At 38.7% G+C, this 21,644-nt stretch overlaps 1 protein-coding gene across 1 annotated transcript in view; it reads left to right on the top strand.

Moving 5' to 3' along the window:
* Positions 1-21,644, top strand: part of DNAH10 (dynein axonemal heavy chain 10) — a 145,762-nt gene that overhangs the window by 43,338 nt on the left and 80,780 nt on the right. Inside the window, exons 18-32 of the mRNA XM_031948437.1 lie at positions 2,029-2,236; positions 2,590-2,746; positions 4,520-4,996; positions 5,112-5,270; positions 5,997-6,113; positions 6,779-6,881; positions 7,441-7,619; positions 9,132-9,343; positions 10,998-11,151; positions 12,120-12,353; positions 13,052-13,174; positions 14,748-14,981; positions 17,158-17,381; positions 19,793-20,062; positions 20,184-20,367. Coding sequence (XP_031804297.1) covers positions 2,029-2,236; positions 2,590-2,746; positions 4,520-4,996; positions 5,112-5,270; positions 5,997-6,113; positions 6,779-6,881; positions 7,441-7,619; positions 9,132-9,343; positions 10,998-11,151; positions 12,120-12,353; positions 13,052-13,174; positions 14,748-14,981; positions 17,158-17,381; positions 19,793-20,062; positions 20,184-20,367 — 3,035 coding nt within the window. The remainder of the gene's footprint in view (positions 1-2,028; positions 2,237-2,589; positions 2,747-4,519; positions 4,997-5,111; positions 5,271-5,996; positions 6,114-6,778; positions 6,882-7,440; positions 7,620-9,131; positions 9,344-10,997; positions 11,152-12,119; positions 12,354-13,051; positions 13,175-14,747; positions 14,982-17,157; positions 17,382-19,792; positions 20,063-20,183; positions 20,368-21,644) is intronic.

Genomic DNA, 21,644 nt, shown 5'->3' with positions numbered 1-21,644 from the left:
TTTTTCATCCTAAGTCCTTCAGAGTTATTATTTTGGATCATTGTATTGTTGAGAATAGTCAGATCCTTCACAGCTGATCATCTTAACAATATTGCTGTTCATTGAGATGTTGAAAACTTTAGGGAAGAAACCATTATACATAACAACAATGTATCTCAGGAATTTTGAATTCATTTCAAGTTAAATTCAAACAGAACAATTTGAAGGTATATTTGAATAGCAATTTGTCCCTCCCAATTTTTTGAGAGCAGTCTTAATAGTAACAGAAATCAGACAGCAGATTATGTTCTGTACTCCCTTGCTAGTTTTTAAAAGTTTTATTGATGCCTTCTATTTTTTTTCATAATTTAATCATTCCCAGAAAACCTTTTCCCTTACCTATAATTCAATGAAATTGAGTTTCATTCCTATTTTATTTTCTATTAATTTGGTTGTCTTACTCTTTTGAAAGAAATCACTTATTTATTTTTTTCTAGTATGTAATTATAAAATAATTGATTTTAAAGTTTTTATTTAAACTCTTATTAATTCATCTTATTATTCTTTTAAAAATATTTATCAGTTGTACTATATGAATGTAATGGAATATCATTCTTCTATTAAAAAAATGATGAACAAACTGATTTTAGAAAGACCTGAAAAGATTTACAAAAACTGTTGCTAAGAAAAATAAGCAGAAGCAGAAATACATTGTATACAGTAACAGCAACATTGTGTGATTATCAACTATGAAAAGCTTGGTTCTTTTCAGTGAACCAATGATCCAAGGCAATCCCAATAAACTTTGGATAGAAAATGCCATCAACATCCTGAAAAAACTATGGAGATTAAATGAACATGCTCTGTTCATTTCTTTTTTTTTTTTTTCTGTTTTTTTCTCTCCACTGGTATTTCTCCTTTTGTTCTTATTTTTCTCTCCCAACATGATTCATAAAGAAATGTGTATTTTAAAAAAAGTTACCATACATGTGAAACCAGAAAATAAATAAATATTTCGAAAAAAAAAACAATATTGCTGTTACTCTGTACACAGTACATTTCACTTTACATCAGCTTTTGAAAATCTTGCCAGGTTTTTCTGAGAGCACTTGCTCATCATTTCTTATGGCACAACAGTATTCCATCAAGACCATGTACCACAGTTTGTTCAAGCATTCCCTGGTTGTTGAGTATTCCCTCAATTTCCAATTCTTTGCCCCTAGAAAAGAACTACTATCAATATTTTTGTACAGATTCTTTTCCTTTTTTTTTTTAAAATCTCTTTTGGGATACAGACCTACTAGTGATATTGCTAAGTCAAAGAATATGCATAGTATAGCCTTTTGGGCATAGTTCCAAATTGCTCTGCAGAATGGTTGAATCAGTTCACAATTCCATTAACAATGCATTAATGTCTCATTTTCCCCACATCCCCTTCACATTTGTCATTTTCCCTTTCTATCCTATTTGCCAATTTAAGAGGTATGAGATAGTATTCAAGAATTGTTTTAATTTGCATTTCTCCAATCAATAGTGAGTTGGAACATTTTTTCATAGGACTATAGCTTACTTTGATTAATTCATCTGAAAACTTTATCTTTTGATCATTTATCAATTGGGGAATGGCTCTTACTTTTTTTTTTTTTTAAATGTGATTCACTTCTCTATATGTTTGAGAAATGAGGCCTTTATCAGAGAAACTTGCTTTAAAAACAAAGACATTTGTAAGCTGAGAGTGTCCAGAATAGGACTAGGAGAGTGAAGGACCTTGGCTCAACCATCTTATGGGAGTATCAATGAAAGGAATTAGATTGATAGATAAAGCGTTTATTAAATGCTTATCACAAGGCAGACACTGTGCAAGTGCTGGAGATCCAGGTCCCAGCAGACAAGGAAGTCCTTTCCCTCAAGGACATGGGGAGAAGTCCAGAAAGTGAGTCCACAAAGGAGTGAGATAAAGTCTGGCTGGGACCTTTTCTGAAATAACTAAGCAAAATGAAAGTTTTCCATTATTACTATATAACAACAAACTTGTGATCACTTTTGCAGGTGTGAAAGAATTCTTTGAATGTATTGAACGTGAAAGAGCCAGAGATTTGGAGCACATGGTCAGAAAATACCTTGCTATAGGGCCAATGCTTACCAAAGTAGAGGGCCTGGTGATCCACACAAACACAGGCAAGGCCCCCAAGCTGGCTCCCTACTATTTGTATTGGGAAAATAAAATTTATGAAGCCTTGACAAGATTAGTCCTAAAGTAAGTTAATCTCCTAAAAAACCTTGGTCTAGTTTATTTATTTTATTTGTAAATTTGTTGGGATCCCTCAGCCACCCCTTGCACTGTTAATGTGATGATGTGGAGCTTGAAAGAGCTTGAGAGGAACTGTCTTCCTACCTTGAAACTGTGGGTCCAGACCCCCTGTTCCTCACAAAAATGAACCCAGACAGACACAAGCTGCAAGAAGTTCATTTAATAGAAGCCTCCTTCAGCTAGACTTTCATGACAGCTCTTTGGTTTAACTCTGCACATACATTTTGCTCACTGGAAGATTAACAGTAAAATTGAGTGTCAGTAACCCAACTAAGACTCTTTCCCTCTTCCCCCATCAGGAATCTGCAGTCATTCAATACTTTGGTTCTTGGGAATAACCCTTTATTCCAAACAGAAACTATTTTAAGCGCTCCTGAGATAATTCTACATCCCAGTGCCAACGAGATAGACAAATTGTGTGTCCATTGTGTCAGAGACTGTGTGGAAGTTACCAAGGTGAGTCCTAGGATGATCTCAGAGCTCCTTGCTAGCTCTCTTCCATTACTCCTTCACCTAAGAATACCTGTCCTTTAATGGGCATAAGAGGGACCGTGATGGCCTATAAGCTGCATGGTCACCAGCTGGAAGAGGAGCTTCCCAACCTGGAGATTCACAGCATTTCTTCCCTTTTACCCAGACTGCCTGAGTGAACCATGATCAGGCCACTTAATGCCTTTTGTGTATAACACTCAATTCCAGTGCAGTGGCCAATTAAAAGGTTTTACTATGCACTAAGTGGATGGAACCTGTCACAGATTCCCTCTGTTTGCCCTGCCCTTCCCATCATCACACAAGTCCAGAAGCAGCTTTACCAAAGATCCACATAGATCTCCAGGGCTGGGCCCTCAATGGCAAGACCACCTTATATATTGTAGTACTTAACCTTGCATCATGGCTAGAGAGCCAGTTTTGAAATGAGGAACAATAATAATAAGAACAACTGCTGTTTATGTAGCACTTTAACAATTATAAAGTGCTTTATATGCTAACTCAGTTGAATCTCACAACCCTGCAAGGTAGGGACTCTTAATATTCCTATTATACAGATGAGACAGTTGAGGCACAGAGAAATTAAAGGTCCATGATCACACAACTAGTAAGTGTCTGTGCACTATGGTATCACCAAGTGACCTCTAACTTGCCTTTTATACTCTGTAAGGGTATCAGTCAGAGGACACGGGCCAAACTGCACAGGTGGTGAGAGTTTCCTCCTCCAGGAGTTCCTTGTGTAAATGAAATCATAGCTCTAATCCCTCTTCTAATTTTTCAGAGGATTTTATATATTATCTCATTGGATTTTCATAACGTACCTGGGAGGAAGGGAGGAGGTGCTCTCTCTTCAGGTTAATTTGTTTTATAATACTATAACTTAAAAAAAATCTAGGCTGTAATTTATATTAAATCTTGAGAACCAGTTCTTCTGTTTCAAAAAAGAGCAAATTTTTATTGATCCAAATTGGCTTATCCTGCTGAGATCATTGATAACCAATGGGTAGTCAGTGTCTGAGCCAGGCGTTGGCCTGGCCTCTGATTGGTAGGTTATTCAGCTTGAGTACATCCCAGTGACCACATAAGTCAAACGGAGATAATGATGATGAGCCGTCATCTTGTTTCTTGGAATGGGAACTCCCAGTAACTTTGTAGGTCAATGCACAGTCCTAGAGAATTGCTTGCAGCTTTTGAGAAGTCAAGCGACTTGTTGAAGGTCAGAAAAGCAGTTTGGGCCATAGAGGTGAGACGTGAGCCCAGGTTGTCCTTATTCTGAAGCTGCTTTGTGTTGTGTTTTTTACCATTACATATATACTTAAAACATTTTAAAAAATCTCATTTGGGGAAAGGTACTCCCCTGGTAATCAGAACAATGTTGTACCCAGATGTTACCATTCACATTCAGCAGTTCTTAGCCTTTTTTGTAGGTGTCCTGGATCCCTTGGACAGATGAGTCTGGGGAAGCTGATGGACCCCTTCTCAGAACTCTATTTTTAAATAATTAGATGAATTTACTGAATTTCAGTGAGAACTTAGTGAAAATTAAAATGTTATTTTTTTTCCCATCCAAGTTCATGGACCACTTTCCACCACTTCCATCTCCTCCACCTTAAGAACCCCTGTCTTATCTCTCTTTAACATGGAAGAATGAACAAAATTCATTTGCCAATATTTAAAGCAATGAAAACTCCAAAGCCTGTTCCTCAAACATTTTCCTCCTTTTTTTTCTTGAATCTCTAGCATTTTGTCCGATGGATGAATGGCACCTGCATTGAGTGTCCCCCCCAAAAGGGCGAGGAGGAGGAGCTCGTCACACTGAGTTTTTATGATGACGTGTTCCTGAACCCCCAGATCATGGAGCAGGCCATCATGATCCCCCAGAACGTGCACAGGGTCCTGGTCAACCTCATGAAGTACCTGCACAAATGGAAGCGCTACCGACCCCTTTGGAAGCTGGACAAGGCCATCGTCATGGAGAAATTTGCCGCCAAGAAGCCGCCCTGTGTGGCCTATGACGACAAGCTGCAGTTCTACTCTAAGATAGCCAACGACGTGACGCGGCAGTCCCTGGTGAAGGATGAGCAGTGCATCCGCCTCCAGCTGGGGCCACTGGCCTACACGGTGCAGGAGAGTGCCAAGTCCTGGGTGGTCTCCTTGGGGAAGCTTCTCAGCGAGTCGGCCAAGGAAGAGCTGTTCGCGCTCAATGAGGAGTTTGAGGTATGTGGCTGCTCAGTCCCGCCAAGGGAAAAAATCCCACGTTTTCCATTTTCATTTTGAATTGTTTCTTTCCTCCCTCCAGCTCCCATAAGGTCTCACCACCTTTTCTTTATAGATATTGTCAAAAAATCTCAAGACGCCTCCCACCAGTCTTGAAGATCTCAAATTTGTCCTCACTACAATTGCTGATATTAGAAGCAGATCGTTCATAGTGGAGATGAGATTTAGGGACATCCAGGAGAGGTACCGGACCATGGCGATGTACGACCTCTATGTAAGTGATTTTGTATTTCCTGAACATTTTATGACAGATATTGATTAAATGCCTGTTATGTGCTGGAGAAGGGGATACAGAGAGAAAAAACATCTTAGGCCTGAAAGGATTTTCATTTTCCTGGAGTGGACGGTAGCACAACACCCTGTGTAGTTAAATGAATACAAATATAAACAAAGTAATTTCATTTGGAGGAGGGTGAGGAGGAAAAGCTTCCTCTGGGAGGTGCTTGAGTGAGTCTTGGAGGATCTCAAGAGGCAGCGGTCAGGAGGGCAGGCATTCCAGGCATGAGGGACAGCCAGTGATGGGAGATGGAAGGTGGTGTGTGAGGAAAGGTGATGGGACCATTGGGCCTTGTGAACAAAGCTGAGTCACATGCAATGAAGGGAGCCGGACCCAGACAGTGGAAGGCTTGCATTGCCAGACCAGGAAGTTTGCATTTTTATGGGGTAGGAGAAGGTGGATGCCCAGAGGCCTGATCTCGGTTTTGACTGACCTCAGTGCTCTCTTGTGGCACTTTGGAGCCCTTGTTGCCAGTCCCCTAGCCAGGAGTCCACTAGGCCAGAAGAAAGTAAGGGGAGAACCTGGCCCTTCTTTGGAACAGGCCTTGGTAAGAGCCAAAAATAAGTCCTGATTGAATAATGAGAGCATCAGGGAGATAAGCACCCACTGGAGCCTGATTCTCTGGACACTTTCCCTCTTACTCGATGCCTTATTTCTCTTCAGCCTAGTGAAGCCGAGGGAGAACTGGCTTCACAAATTGAGGACATATGGAAAAAACTGTTTGCAGAATCAGAGGAAGTTGAACACTCTCTTGGAGGCATAAAAAGGACATTTACAGAGGTACTTTATATTTTATAGGTACAAAGATAGAAAAAGGGAAATGAAGGGATAGCTTTGGCATGGTGGGACAAACCTGGGGTAGCATGGCATGAAACGGACTGGTGGGCTCAGAGTCAGAAAGACTTGGATTCAGATCCCACGCCAAGCACCAGGTGCTTAAGCTTCAGAAAATCTCCAAACCCTTCTGGGTTTCAATTTTTTTTTTTCCTGAGGCAATTGGGGTTAAGTGACTTGCCCAGGATCACACAGCCAGGAAATGTTAAGTGTCTGAGGGAAAATTTGAACTCAGGTCCTCCTGACTTCAGGACTGTGCCACCTAGCTGTCCCTAGGTTTCATATTTTTCATCCTTAAAATGGAGATCAATAATAAAATGGGAGTGTTGTGAAGATCAAATGATATCATGGAAGTGCTTTTCAAATCTTAAAGCTCTAAATATTACTTTTTAATCCTTCTGGGCCTTAGTCTTCACATCTATAAAATGGGGACAATAATATGGGCCCTATATCCCTCAACAGTTACATAAGGAAAGTGCTTAAATAAATATAAAGTGCTTAAATATTAAAAAAATAAGAAAAAAGCAATGTAAAAATTGTAAGATGTTACACAAATATGATTTATTCTCATCATTATCATAATAACTAATGAGCCAAATTACTTTTCTCAGATCACTCGAGCTGAAATTGCCGAGTATAGTCGTGAGATACAGGACTTTGCGAAACGTTTTAATACCCAAGGCCCTGGTTCTGTTGGTGAAGACCTTGATAAAGGTGAGGAATGGCTGAACATACTTGAGATACTCAGGTGGATTATGGGTACAAGTTTTACATGAAAAATAGTCCCTGGCCTTTCATGGAATCACCATATAATTTCCCAGGCATAGAACTGTTTCTTAGTAAGACTTTCTGAGATATTTATAATAGATGTAAATAGGGAAGCCAAGAGTCAAGCCAAGTTGTCAATGACATTTATTAAATGCTTACTGTGTACCATGCACTGTTCTAACTCACAATTTAGTGGAATATTCAACATGCAAATAATTGTTGACCAGTAAGACTACATAAGATATATTCAATGTGCAAATAATTGTCTAGCAACATGATTATACAGAACCAGCATTAGCATTGAGGGAGGTTGGGATCACCTTCTTGTAGAAAGTGAGAATTTCCCTGGGACTTGAGGAAACCAAGCCACCAAGCCGAGATGAGGAGAGAGAGAACTCTGAAGGATGAGGGAGATCCAGCAAAGATTCCCAGAGTTGGTAGATGGAATATCTTATTAAAGGAACGGCCCTATTTGTGATTGGGAACTTTATGAACCTTTTTCCAGGAATGGAGCTCTTAGCTGTGTTTGAGAAGGAGTTGGTGAAGCATGAAAAGAACCGCCAGGAGCTAGCCAATGCTGAAAAGCTCTTTGATCTTCCAATCACCATGTACCCAGATTTGCTGCAAGTGCAGAGGGAAATAGCCGGATTGAGGCAAATCTTTGACATTTATAGTGCACAGAAGGTCAGTGACCCGTGGGCACGTGTGTGGGTGGAGGGAGCTCAGAAATACCTGGGCTCAGATGTTAAGACCAGGAGAGGGCTTCCCGAATTGTATTTTCTAAGACTCTCTTTGTTGTGCTGTGGGGCTGGGAGGTAAGGTGGGATGGAGGGTTGTGTGCGCAAACCTGTGTGCCAAGATCCTTGGAGTAAGTTAATGGTCACCTTGATGCTTCCTGTGGATTCAGCCTATTGTCTCTATAACAGAGAGTGTCAAACTCACAGTCTCTGAGACTGTTTCAACCAGAGTGAAATGTAATTCAGTTTAGCAAAACGAATAAAAATACAGACCAACATAGATAATATGAATTTGAGGTTTTCCAAGTTCCCCTTCTTCCCACCTGCCAGGAATCCTTATTTATGTGAGTTTCACCCCACTTGTCTACACCATTTCCCAATTTAAAATATAAAAAATATAGTTAGCTTTTTTTGGGAGGGTATCATTTAGATTATAAATGCATGTATAAATTGTGTATTTTAACACTCATAACAGTGTGAGTATAGTCCAGAATATGAAAGCCAGCCTTTTAGGAGTTGGGAAGGGGTTGGAATGGCCACCCAGACCAATCAGTACCTTGGACAGGAGGAACGAGAATCTCCCCAGTAGCTGATTCCCAACTTTGCTTGCATACCTCCCGTAGGGCTGAACAGCAGTCTCTCCAGGCAGCCCATCCCTTTCTTGCACTGCTTTGATTGTTAGGAAGTTCTTTTTGACATCCAGCCGAAATCTAGCTTGTTGAAACCTTCACTGAGATCTGTCTCAGTGCTATTCTCTCTTTCCCTTGACAGCTTGTCACTCCTGGAAGACAACTGTTAACCTCAGTTACTCTTAATTTAAATGCACCCAATATCCGAGTGGCTGCTGTGTACAGAACACTCTGGGCAAGATTATAGGAGAGGAGGCAGCTTAAATATGGGAATTTCTTTTTGTTTTCTTTTTTCCAAATACTATTTTTTTTATTTCTTCCAAATACTATAGTTTTAAATATTCATTTCTGTAAGATTTTGTGTTCCAATTTTTTCCCTTTCTCCCCCCATCTTCCCTCTTCTCAAGACAGCAAGCAATCTGATATAGATTAAATATGAACAATTAAGAAATAGCTTCTAAGCTAATAAAGCTTATAGTCTAATCTTTACAAACCCGTTGTTGCTGATATTTACTATCAAGATAATAATTGACACATATAGAGTACTTTAAGGCTCGTGGAATACTATATGCATAGACTATAGAGGCTGCTTTAAGAAACAATCCTTTTTTTGTCTCTATGGAAGCTCAAAAATTTGTTTTTTAGACTATTGCTTCTTGTTCTGTCATACAGTAGGGATGTACTTGTGAAATCCAAAATCCAAAATCTTTTTTTTTTAAGATTTTTTTAAAAACTGAAAAAAAATTGACAGTGAAAATGAGACTTTTCTATTCAATGAGTTTGGTTGTCCAAGGGATGTCTTGTTGACTGGCCCTTCTGTGTTTTCATAGGCTGCCAAAGAGGAATGGTCTCAGACACTGTGGACTAACCTGAACGTCCAGTTTCTTCAGGAAGGTATTGAGAACTTCCTCAGGGCCCTCAGAAAACTTCCTAGGCAGGTGCGAAGCCTGTCGGTTGCCTTTCATTTGGAAAACAGGATGAAAGCATTTAAAGATTCCATTCCTTTGCTTCTGGACTTGAAGAATGAAGCTCTGAGAGAGAGGTCTGTTCCATTCCATTGTAGGCCTGCAATTCTAAACACCTATCTTCCTTTTGTTTTCTTCCCCCTATCCCACTTTAATTTACAGATAAATAAACTGAGGCACAGAGAGGTGCCCAGGGTCATATGACTAAGTTCCCGACACTGGATCTGAACCCAGGAGTTCCTGATTCCCAGGCCAATGTGGGTTCTGAGGGTATCCTGGAATGACAGCTCCATAGCACCCCCGGGGGGGTAATCGTCTTCATGGCCAAAGAGATCATCTGCTCCAAGGACCGCCATGATGCTGTCTCAGCAGCAGCACCTGTTGGCTGTGTGCAGCACTCAGCCCTGGTTGTCCCTTTCCTCTTTAAACTAGACATGGCCATTTGCTTGTGTTTTTTATACATTTTCATAATATTTATGTGTAGTGTGTTCCTAGTTCCATTTTCTTTATCCTTATTAATTTATGCTGTTCTTTCCATATTTTTCCTGGTTTTAAAATTTATTTTCTTTATTCCTATCAGAGATTAGAGCCAAATGGGACACCAGGGGTCATCTAGTCCAACCTCTTGATTTTACAGAGATGGAAACTGAGGCCCTAAGAGGTTCTAAGACCTGCCCAGAGACATATGGATAGTAAATGGCAGAGATAGAATTTGAATTTGGGTCCACTGACTAAATTCTGTGCTTTGCACTTTCTACTATAATTACAATTCATCCCATTTAACATGCCAAATTTGCTCAATCATTCCTTACCCCATGGATGCTCACTTTGTTATGAGCTTTATACAACTGTGATCCCAGCCTGACGATAGTGGTTCAGGGAGGCAGGAGGGAAACTGCTCACACTAAGCAAGAAGCTACCTTGCAAGTCCCCGGATGTTAGGGCTGCCCTCCTGCCTGAAACTGGACTCTGCTCTAGACACTTCCACACAGTATACCCCTCACTCCCCCGAGCAGGAAACTTCAGCCGCTCCTGGGATAAAATGTAAAGCCCTTCCCAGGCTAGACTGAGCTTCCCTTTTGGAGGTTTTTTTTTCACGTGATTCCCTTTCATGTAGTCGGTGTTCCAGCCCAACTGTCTGCTCGCTATTCCTGAAACTCAATATTGCCTCTTCTATCTCCCTGCCTTTCCCAGGAAGTATCTCACCCTTAGGCTTCCCCCTCTAAGAGTCTCTACCTTCTTCCAGGATTCTGCCAGTGTGTCACCTTTCAGGAAGCCTTTCCTGATTTCCCCAGCTGTTAGTGCTCCTCCCCTCCTCCAATTATCATGTTGTTTCATTGTTCTTGCATTTCCAGTGCCTATGGTTCAAGCAGCAAGCATTTATTAAATACCTGCTGTATGTATTGGCACAGTAGGTGCTTAAGAAATTCTTCTCAGATTGAATTGTAAATTTTTTGTATACTTGGGATTCTCATAAATCCGATTCACTTGCATGTCATGGCATCTTTCCTGATGTCATGGTGCACTTCGAGAATGAAGAACAAACTAGACTAGAAAACCCCTTGAGGGCGAGGATTTTGTTTTATTTTTAAAAAGTCTTCATTCTGCCCCTCCCAATCTCTGTCCATCCTGAGCCTTGTATATAATGAGAACTCAGTATTTATGTAAATGATTGACATTGTATGCATAAATTAATAAGACTTAGCCATGCATATAATGATTCATTTTCAGACATTGGAAGGAACTTATGGAAAAAACTGGCATATTTTTTGAGATGACAGAAACATTCACTCTAGAAAACATGTTTGCCATGGAACTTCACAAGTATTCAGATGTTATCCAAGAGATTGTGGTTTCTGCTGTCAAGGAAATCACCATTGAGAAGGTAAGGATGTTGATTGTCAAATATAAATCCTCTCCCAGAAGAAGGCATTTGATTCCTATTATTCCTGATTTTTGTTGTTGTTCAATTATTTCATTCGTGTCTAATTCTTCTTGACTCTCTTTGGAGTTTTCTTGGTTTGCCATGTCCTACTCTAGCTCTTTTCATAGGTGAGGGAAATGAGACCAGCAAGGGTCTGAGGCCAGATTTAAACTCAGGAAGATGAGTCGTCCTGCTTCCAGGTCCAGTGCTTTATCTAGGCCCTGTGCCACCTAGCAGGAAATACAATTTCTTGATCTGAACATTTATTTTTGTACAAGTTGTGTGTTTCCAGTAGAATATAAGATCTCTTGAGGGCAGGATTTTTTTTTAATATTTAAAATTTTTTGTTTGATTTTTTTTTCCCTGGTGCCTACCCTAGTGATTTTCATAGGGTAGGGGGCTCAAGAAATCTTTGGTGAATTGAATTATATTGAATTCTACTTTTGATTGTTCCAAATAACAGAGCAGTATTTATAGCAATATTGAAGAGAGAGAGTTTTAAACTCTTTACAACCTGGTCCTTCCTTTCTAGATCTATATGAAATGATTCCCCACCACTTTATAATTTGCCAAACTGGGCTTTCTTGATCTTCTTCATGTGGGACATCCCTTATTCCCATCAGATCTGGGTCTTTCTGTAGCCAGCCTATCCTTTTTTCCTTCCTCCCTTATCTCAGGCTCCTTCAGACTAAGCTCTGTCATGGCCTTCTTCTGCAGGCCATGGGCTCTATTCTCCCTCTCTTGTCCCAGGTTATTTTAAATCTATTTTATATGCATTTTGCCTATTATGTTATCTATGTACGTATTGGCCCTCTGTTAGAATATGAGGTCTTTAGGAGTTAAGACTTGTTTGTATCTCTACTAATAAGCGCATAGTAGGCACTTCATGGATCTGATTGATTGACCATTCTTTTTATATCTACCAACAGGGTGTCAAGGACATATTAGACACATGGGAAAATATGAAATTTTCTGTCATTAAGTACTTTAAGGGAATTCAAGAGCGAGGATACATTTTGGGATCAGTAGATGACATCATTCAGTGTCTTGATGACAACACTGTTAATCTTCAGAGCATTTCAGGAAGCAGATTTGTGGGGCCCTTTTTGTCAACTGTGCACAAATGGGAAAAAACTCTCTCCTTAATTGGTGAAGTTATTGAGGTAAGGAAAAAAAATTTAGGAGTGACTCATGTAGCAAGGTTTGATAGTCCAGTGAAAGGCATCATCATCCTCATCCTCATCCTCATCCTCATCCTATCATCATAATACCAACAACAATAATAATAATAGTTAATGTTTATATAGCACCTACAATGTGCCAAGTACTAGTCTAAGTGATATTCTAATATATCACATTTTAGCCTCACAACAACAGTTAAATACTTCTATAAATGTTCACTCTCATTAATGTTATTTGATTTGAAGGCCCATGAAGACAGGATTTGATTTCATTTTTTTTTGTGCCTAGGACCAAGCAATACTTTGTCACCCATAGATGTTTTATTATATATATATATATATATATATATATATATATATAATATAAATATATATTGAATTAAATAGTAAACGGGGTTTTTATGGTCATGAAGTACTAAGAAGTTAACTTATTGCTTCATAATATCTCACAGGATTATTGAGAGCCTCAGATAAGATAATCTATGTAAAATGCATTGTAAATCAAAGTACTAGATAAATATCTTTTATCATTATTATGATATTATTCATTATTTAATATATTAATTGTTATATTGTTAACAATTATTATAACATTATTATGATATATACTTTACTAAGTAGATTTTGTGAATATATAGAATTCACAGAATTGTGATGATGATAATAATGTATATTTCTAGATATGGATGGTGGTCCAGAGGAAGTGGATGTATCTTGAAAGCATATTTATTGGTGGAGATATACGATCACAGCTACCAGATGAGGCAAAGAAATTTGACAACATTGACAGAGTCTTTAAAAGGGCAAGTAATCTAATAATGATTAATAGTTAATTGGGATCTCAGTAATAATTAAAGCGATGCATATTTAAGCAACTTTTATGCACCACTTCATACCAATTAAATTGTCAAAAAAGAATTAAAAGCAACTAAACTCAATGCTGAGAGTTGGTATAGAAAAAGATGCATTTATGCATTGCTGGTGGAATTATAAAATCATGGAAACTTTGGAGAGCAATCTGGCAGTATATAGTAAGAGTTACTAATCCAGTCATATCCTTTGACTCAGTGATTCCATTAGTGGGGATATACCCTAAGATATTATCAAAATAAAAAAAAAGAATCTATGCACAGATTTATCATAACAGCATTATATGTAATTTTAAAAAAGATGAGACCTAAATGTTCAACATTAGGAAGATAGTTAAATAAATTATAGAATATTAATGTAATTGAGCACTATAATGACATTAAGATTGGCAGTTTGAGGAATACAAAGAAATCTAGAAAGACCATAATGAAATAATGTAAAATAAAAAAAACAGATTTGAAAGAATGGATAATGATAAGAGGAAAAAGCGATAATAAAGAGACAAAGAACACTGATGGAGATATAGAAGGATTGAAATAATAAGGTGATGTTTTATATGTTGAAATTAATTTAAGCCTAAATAGTCATGAGTAAAATTTAGCCTTTTATATTTACATCCATATAATTTTTAATAAGTGACTTAATAATATAGATATGGGCAATAAGCAGATGGCTTCTTTTTTAGTCATGATCAGGAAGAAAGAAAACTGTGAGATACTCTGAGTTTCTTCTTTTCCATGTGCTTGGTTCTGCATTTGTATGGATAATTTTTCTTTGTCCTGCTTTTTTTTGGGGGGGGGGAACTCAGATTTGTAAGTTTATGGGTGAAGGAAGCTCCCCCTTGAGAGGGCAGATGCATCATTACTTTGCAGCTTCTAGCTGGAGAGAAATGATGAGAATGCCTAAGCTTCTGCAGAAAGCGGGTGTCAGAAGTGGGATTTAAAGCTGGGCTTTCCTTCTGAGCTGGTTCTCTGTCCACTCACTAGGCTGCCACCTTTTGTGGTGTTTAGTAAAAAGGAATTTGGAATTCAGTGATTGATCTGACCCTTGAAGCATTTTGAATGAATTGCATTTGTGCCTCTCATCTTCTTCATATATTAATCTGGTCGTGAGCACAAAGCCTGTTCTTGCATAGTCCTGGTGGGTCTGGTGCTGGTGAGGGTCACTACGTTTTCCTGACTTTATCCCCTGATTACTAACTCCAGACCTGGATGAGGGGGTCTTTGCAGATACCTATTTGGTCCACAAGGGGACACTTGGGTCAGTAGAAGTTGGTTTTCAGTCTTGTCCACCTCGTGGACTATACTATCCATGGGCTTTTTTTTTTTTTGGCAAAGACACTGGAATGGTTTGCAATTTTCTTGTCTAGTAGATTATCATATCAGTGACATCATCATCCAAAATAAAGAGCTGGATTTTAAAAACATTAATTACAAAGGCGGCATTTTATTGAGCTGTGTCATACAGTCAGTTTTGTCTGAAATCTTTCTTTTTGGGTTTTGGTAGATCATGTCTGAGACTTCAAAAGATCCTGTGATCAAGAGATGCTGCGAAGCTCCAAATCGACTGACTGACTTGCAGAATATAAATGAGGGACTTGAGAAATGCCAGAAAAGCTTGAACGACTATCTGGATTCAAAGAGGAATGCCTTCCCGAGGTTCTTCTTCATCTCTGATGATGAGCTGCTCAGCATCCTTGGCAGCAGCGATCCACTCTGTGTGCAGGAGCACATGATAAAGGTCAGGTTCCCTGCCTCCGGGGGTCACACGCCAGTGGCCCTCCCTGGACAGTGTCAGAGAGGCTACTATCAGCACTCTGTAGCTGACAGCTCTGTTTTCCTGGGAAATGCAAAACTTTTGAGTGGAAATGGATTGGATTCATTGATTTGGAAGCATACATAATAGAAAGGTTGTTCAATTATTTCTAGTTTTCCATAGTGGCAAAAATACGCTGAGATCAATTTGATAATTGTTTGATTGGATCCAGAGCTACTATTTGCTCTTTTGGTGTTCTTCATAATTATTCTTATATTGTAAAGTGTGGCATTATTTATTTAAAGGTTAAAAAAATTCTGTACTTTAACACCAAAAAAGAGAGCATTTCTATATATCACACAGCAGAATGCAAAAAGTGGTTTTTATTTTTAATTTTTTTATGTTAAGCATGGTAGAAATGTATGTTAAATCCAATACATTTATACATATTTATACAATTATCATGCCGCACAAGAAAAAAAAAAGAAGCAAAATAAAATGCAAGCAAACAACAAAAAGAGTGGAAATGCTATGTTTTGAACTACACTCAGTTCCCACAGCCCTCTCTCTGGGTGTAAATGGCTCTCTTCATCACTGAACAAGTGGAACTGGTTTGAATCATCTCATTGTTGAAGAGAGCCATGTCCATGAGACATCATATGATCTTCTTGTTGCCGTGTACAATGATCTCCTGCTTCTGCTCATTTCACTTTGCATCAGTTCATGTAAACCTCTTCAAGCCTCTCTGAAATCATCCTGTTAGTCGTTTCAAAAAATGGTTTTTATATGAAATCATAAATCTGCAATTAATATTGCTTGCTTTCAAAAAAAAAAAGCAAGTAATAGATGTCATATATTGCTTTCAAAATTGTCCTGCTTGTCTGGGCTTCCCTCTGAATTTCTTCATGCTCTTTATGCATTTTAAAAAAGTGTTACTTCTGCCCTCTTTTTTGGGGGAGGGGGTGGCCAGTTTTTAAAATAACACTTTCAATGTAGTGGTCTCCTAACCCTTTTTGGAATTATTTAAAGAATGAACTAATTGGCACCCATGAAAATGTCTGAGAGTCATTATTGGAGTTATTATGATCAGATGTTGTCAAATTAAACTTATAACACCATGTCAAATTGGAGTTCTTTTTTTCTCAAAATTTTGTTTGGCTTTTCTTCTCGTTAAATTTTTATTTTGAATGGAAATGAAGCTGTACTTTAGCTATCATCACCATTCATTTCCTTATGATGTTTTCTAGGAGAAAGATTTTATTTTGAAATAATTTGAAAGAAGCCGACATTTCCCTTTCACAGTAGAAAGTATAATTAGGGTGGCTTAGATGTTATTCTTCTTTGGAGAACTTTGATTTTATTCTGATACATTAACATCCTTTAAAGTCTGTTTTAGGCCAGGTGATAGTGTGTGTCTGGAAATCCCTACAATGGAGGAAGCTAAAACTAATGTATTGCTTAAGCTCAGGAGGGGAAGGAAAGAAAAAGCATTTATATAACATCCACTACTTGCCAGGCCTTAAGAGCTTTACAAATATTATCTCGTTTGATCCTTACAACAATTCTGGGAAGGAAATGCTGTTATTATTCCCTTTTGCAAAGAGACAAAGAACACTGATGGAGACATAGAGGGATTGAAATAATTAGATATTTTATATGTTGAAATTAATTCAAGCCTAAATAGTCATGAGAAAGGAAGGAAGGAAGAAGGAAATTGAGGCAAACAGAAATGAAAAGACTTATCCAGCAGGTCACATGGCTATTAGATGTCTGAGGCTGGGTTTTAATCCAGATCTCCTGGACTCTAGGACCAGTGTGTTATGCACTGAGCTGGCCAGATGTCTCTACCTTGAGAGTTTTGTTAGTAGCCAATCGGTTAGCCTCTTGCGCCTGGTACCAGTATGGTGAGCCCCTGGGAGCTGAGGGTCACTGGGTTGCCTAAACAGAGGCAAACCAGCCCCCATTTGAAAAGCATCCCGTCAAAGCTTGTGTGTCAGGCAGCCATGGTGTTGGGCCTGTGAATAGCTGCTGTGCTTCCAAGCTGGACGTGACCCCTTCTCAAAAGCAAGCAAGCAGACCAAAAACCGTGGGGATTTTTATGTGTTTTTGTGTGACAGATGTGCAAAATTTTCTCCTGGCATTTTCTTCTGGTGTTTTTCAGATGTATGACAATATAGCATCACTGAGATTTCAAGATGGTGATAGTGGTGAAAAACTGGTGACCGCGATGATTTCAGCGGAAGGAGAAGTTATGGAATTCCGTAAGATAGTGCGTGCTGAAGGACGTGTGGAGGACTGGATGACATCAGTTTTACATGAAATGAGAAGAACCAATAGATTAATTACCAAAGAAGCTATTTTTAGATACTGTGAAGACAGAAGCAGGTGATGCCAATTTTCAAACAGATACACCTATGATAGTAATTTATTAATTAATAGCTGTCATGAATATCTATGAATGATTTAGACTTAATTTATGTACAGACCGTGAGAAGCAGATTGGAAGTAGTTCAGTATAGCTTATATAATGTATACTTTTAGGTAATAATTTACCAAATTAACTGGAATAAAACTGATAATGAGGCTAATTTTATCTATGAGGGTTCTAGCACATTCAGATGAAGTAGACACATTGATTGGATGTTCACCGTGGGCAGAGTACAGGGAGATCCTGGGGTAGCAGGGCATACAAAGTTTAGATAAGGCAGGGTCTCTGCCAAGCTCGAAGGTTAGCGGGACAACGTGACACGTACAAAAATAACTGTGATTCATAATTTAGGGAAATAAAGCGCTAATAGAGGTTTAGGGGTGAAGTTATTGACTTTGGGAGGATCAGGGAAAGTTTCATGGAGAAAGCAGTATATGAGCTAGGCTTTAAAAGGGAGTTGGGAATAAGGAGCTGGAGGACATTTCCAGATTTTGGAAATAGTGTGAGCCAGAGGCACAGAGATGGAAAGCACAGGTCATGTTCATGATTGTCTTAATTTTTCTGTCACATAAAGTATATAAAAGAAAATAATAAAAGTTAGCTGAAAAAGAAGGATGGGGAAAAAGAAGGGAGGGCCTTGAATGCCCTCCCCTTACAAAATCCCCTTACAATGAGAGTGTAAGTAGTTTAAATATTACTTAGTAGGAAAAAGGGAATCACTGAAAATTTTTTCTTTTAGAAAAAAATTATTGATGTGTTTTGTTTTTCCATGCCCACATATATCAATATGTGTCTCTCCTATCCTTCCCAGGGAACCATCCTTTATAACAAAAAATAAAAACAGATAGAAAAAATTAAGCAAAACCAACACTAACCAAGTCTGACAGGATATACTGTGATCCACACCCAGAATTCTCCTATCTCTGCAATGTGAGAAAGGAAGGGCATTCTCATATTTCTCTTTAGACAATTATAATTTCATTGCATTCAGAATCAAGAGATGGAGCTAGAGGAACAAATTAAACACAGTGGAAGATGCATGGGCTCTTTTAAGAGTAAGCTTCTTCTTGAGGCATTTGGATCTAATTTGATTTAGATGCTACTAGATAGAAATGCTTTCTCTCTAGATCATTGAGCCCAAAGAGTCTCTCACCTTCTTCATAGATGAATCTTTGACACTTTGTAAAGAAGTCCTTTTAAAATCCAGTCATATCTTAGATCATACAATGCCATCAAGCTGTCTTCAGACAACTTGTCTGAATCTTTATTTTTCTAGATGCCAGTTATTGTTTTCTTCCTTTACTTCCTTATGAAAGCTCCTTCACATGCACACACACAATTAACCATTTCAGTGCCTTCTTTGGATCTATTTTCAGTTGTTTGATCCTCTTAATGGTCAAGGGTAAGAACTGCATACAGTGTTCAAGGACTGGTCTGCACCACATAGTCTCGTACTATGGGAGGAGAATGTTCTCACTTTTTTCCTTTTTGTTCCATCTTTCAGAAGATGCTCAGTGTGTGTGTGTGTGTATATATATATATATATGTATATGTATGTATTATATAAGACATTGATCTAATGTCATCAAAAGATTTCTACAGCATGGATTCTTAACCTGAAGTCCCTGGATTTTTTCCCCCCATATTATTTCAACATAATTGTCTTTGTAATTCTTCAAATTTTATTTTGTGCATTTAAGGGCATCATTCTGACAGGAGTGCCTTAGACCAGAGGGGTCCATGATATAAAAAAGATTAGGAATCCTTGATATACAGTGGCTTTGGTGTTGTAGATGATAGCTCCTATAGCTAAATATAGTTTAAAAAACTTTTCCTTAAGTTTATTCCCTCACACTTGCTAATGTTGACACTTATCTGCTACTTTTCTAAATGTACACATAAGTACCTAAGAATTTCTACTGATTTTACTTTCTTTGTTAAAGCATCAAGCTGCACAGGAAAGAATTCTGGATTTGGACTCCAAAGACTTGGGTTTAGGTCCTGATCACTTCAATTTCTTTAACTCTAAAATGAGAACACTGGACTAACTGGTGTCTAAGTTTCCTTCCATTTCTAGATCTGTGATCTTGTTAGGACAACTTAGAGGCATCTGTGTGCTTCAATAAGCAATTATTAAGCACCTACTATATGCTGGCACTTTATTAAGTGCTAGGGTCAAAAAGGCAAAAATGAACGAGGAGCTTGTTTTCTACTGGGGAAAGTAATATGTTCATATATATACATACAAAGTAAATAAAAGGTAATTTTGGAGGGGAAGGAATTGGGGAAGACCCATTCAAGATGAAATACAAACATATTAAATAAGATTGGCTTCAGCATTGATCCCTAACGTTTGCCTTTTCTATAGAGTTGAGTGGATGTTGCTCTACCAAGGCATGGTAGTGTTGGTTGCCAACCAAGTGTGGTGGACCTGGGAGGTGGAAGATGTCTTTCGAAAAGTAAAGTTTGGAGAAAAACAGGCAATGAAGATTTATGGCCAGAAAATGCACAAGCAGATCGATGAACTTGTAACTCAGATCACCAAACCACTGAGCAGAAATGACAGGAAAAAGTACAATACTGTCCTCATCATTGATGTGCATGCCAGAGACATAGTTGATTCATTTATAAGAGGCAGGTGAGAGCATCCAGAAAAACTGGATTCCATTTCCTCCTCCCGGTCCTTGGGTCTACCCCAGCCCCTTGCCCTCCTCCCTTTCTCCTTCCTCCTTTACCCCCTTGGATTGTTTCTTTTCCAGCATTCTTGATGCTCGGGAATTTGAATGGGAAAGTCAGTTGCGTTTTTATTGGGACCGAGAACCAGATGAATTGAATGTCCGACAGTGTACTGGAACTTTTGGCTATGGTTATGAGTATATGGGTCTGAATGGACGCTTGGTCATTACGCCAACTACAGACCGCATCTATTTGACACTTACCCAGGTAAAGCTTGGAGATACACACACACACACACACACACACACACACACACACACACATCTGACTTTAACTATTTTTAACTGTTTAATTAACTAATACTCATTTACTTAAATGAATTACTTCTCCCTCCCCCAATATCTCATGAATTGCTATTTTTAAATAATTTGTAAAATCAAAGAATTACATTTTAATATCTTGTTCAACAACATCAACTCCTAGAGGGATAAGACAGCCAGATAATTAATAAAAGTCCTCTGATTCTAACCTTCCCCTCTAAGGCTATCTTGTATCTCTACTCTGTATGTGAGGGCCATTGCTGGTCATCCTGATCTATATCTGGCCGTTGGACCCAGCTGGCTCTGGAGGTAAAGTAAGGCAGGTGACCCTGTACAGCCCTCCCTCATTTAAATCCAATTCACTTGCATGTCATGACATCCTCTCCCTGATGTCATGGTCCTCTTTGAGAATGAAGGACAAACAATAACCTCTGTGAGTAAAGCTGACCTGGAAGTGGTCAGTTGGAAGATTCCCCCCTCCTTCCTTTTTCCCTCTATCCTTCGTCTATCCTTCCTCTACCCTTCCTCTACCCTTCTTCTACCCTTCCTCTACCCTTCCTCTACCTTTCCTCTACCCTTCCCCTCCCCACCCTTCCCCTACCCTTCCCCTACCCTTCCCCTACCCTTCCTCTACCCTTCCATTCCCTTCCCTTCCCTTCCCTTCCCACATTCCTTGCTTCCTACATTCCTTGCTTCCTAGAATCTCTGATTAGGGTGCAGCCTCAGTCATACTGAGACTTGTTGAAGACCTTTGCTTAAAAAGAGTCTCCCATTTCATCCAGTGCCATCTCCTGTCATCCTGATCTCTATCTGGCCTCTGGACCTATATGGCTCTGGAGGGAAAGTGAGGCAGGTGACCTTGCCCAGCCCTTCCTCTCTTAAATCCAATTCATTTGCAAGTCATGGCATCACCTCCCTGATGTCATGGTCCTCTTGGAGAACAAAGAACAAACAACTCTATATAGTATTTTTGTGCTTATTTATGTACATATTGTCCCATTAGAATGTCAACTTCTTGAGGACAGGGACAGTTTTTGCTTTTTCTTTATACCTTTGGTGCTCAGCATCATGTCTGATACGTAATAGTGCTTAATAAACAACGATTGATTGAACTTTCCTTTCTACGTCTATGATAAGTGAAATAGAAAAAATAGTAGTTATTTTTTATTTTATAGAATTATTATTTTTTAAACACTTGTAAATTAAAGTTCAATGTAAAATATT

This window comes from Sarcophilus harrisii, chromosome 1, assembly GCF_902635505.1.
Source record: "Sarcophilus harrisii chromosome 1, mSarHar1.11, whole genome shotgun sequence".
Lineage (NCBI taxonomy): Eukaryota > Metazoa > Chordata > Mammalia > Dasyuromorphia > Dasyuridae > Sarcophilus > Sarcophilus harrisii.
The sequence above is the reverse complement of the archived record's forward strand: the minus strand, read 5'-3'. Positions and strand labels throughout refer to the sequence as shown.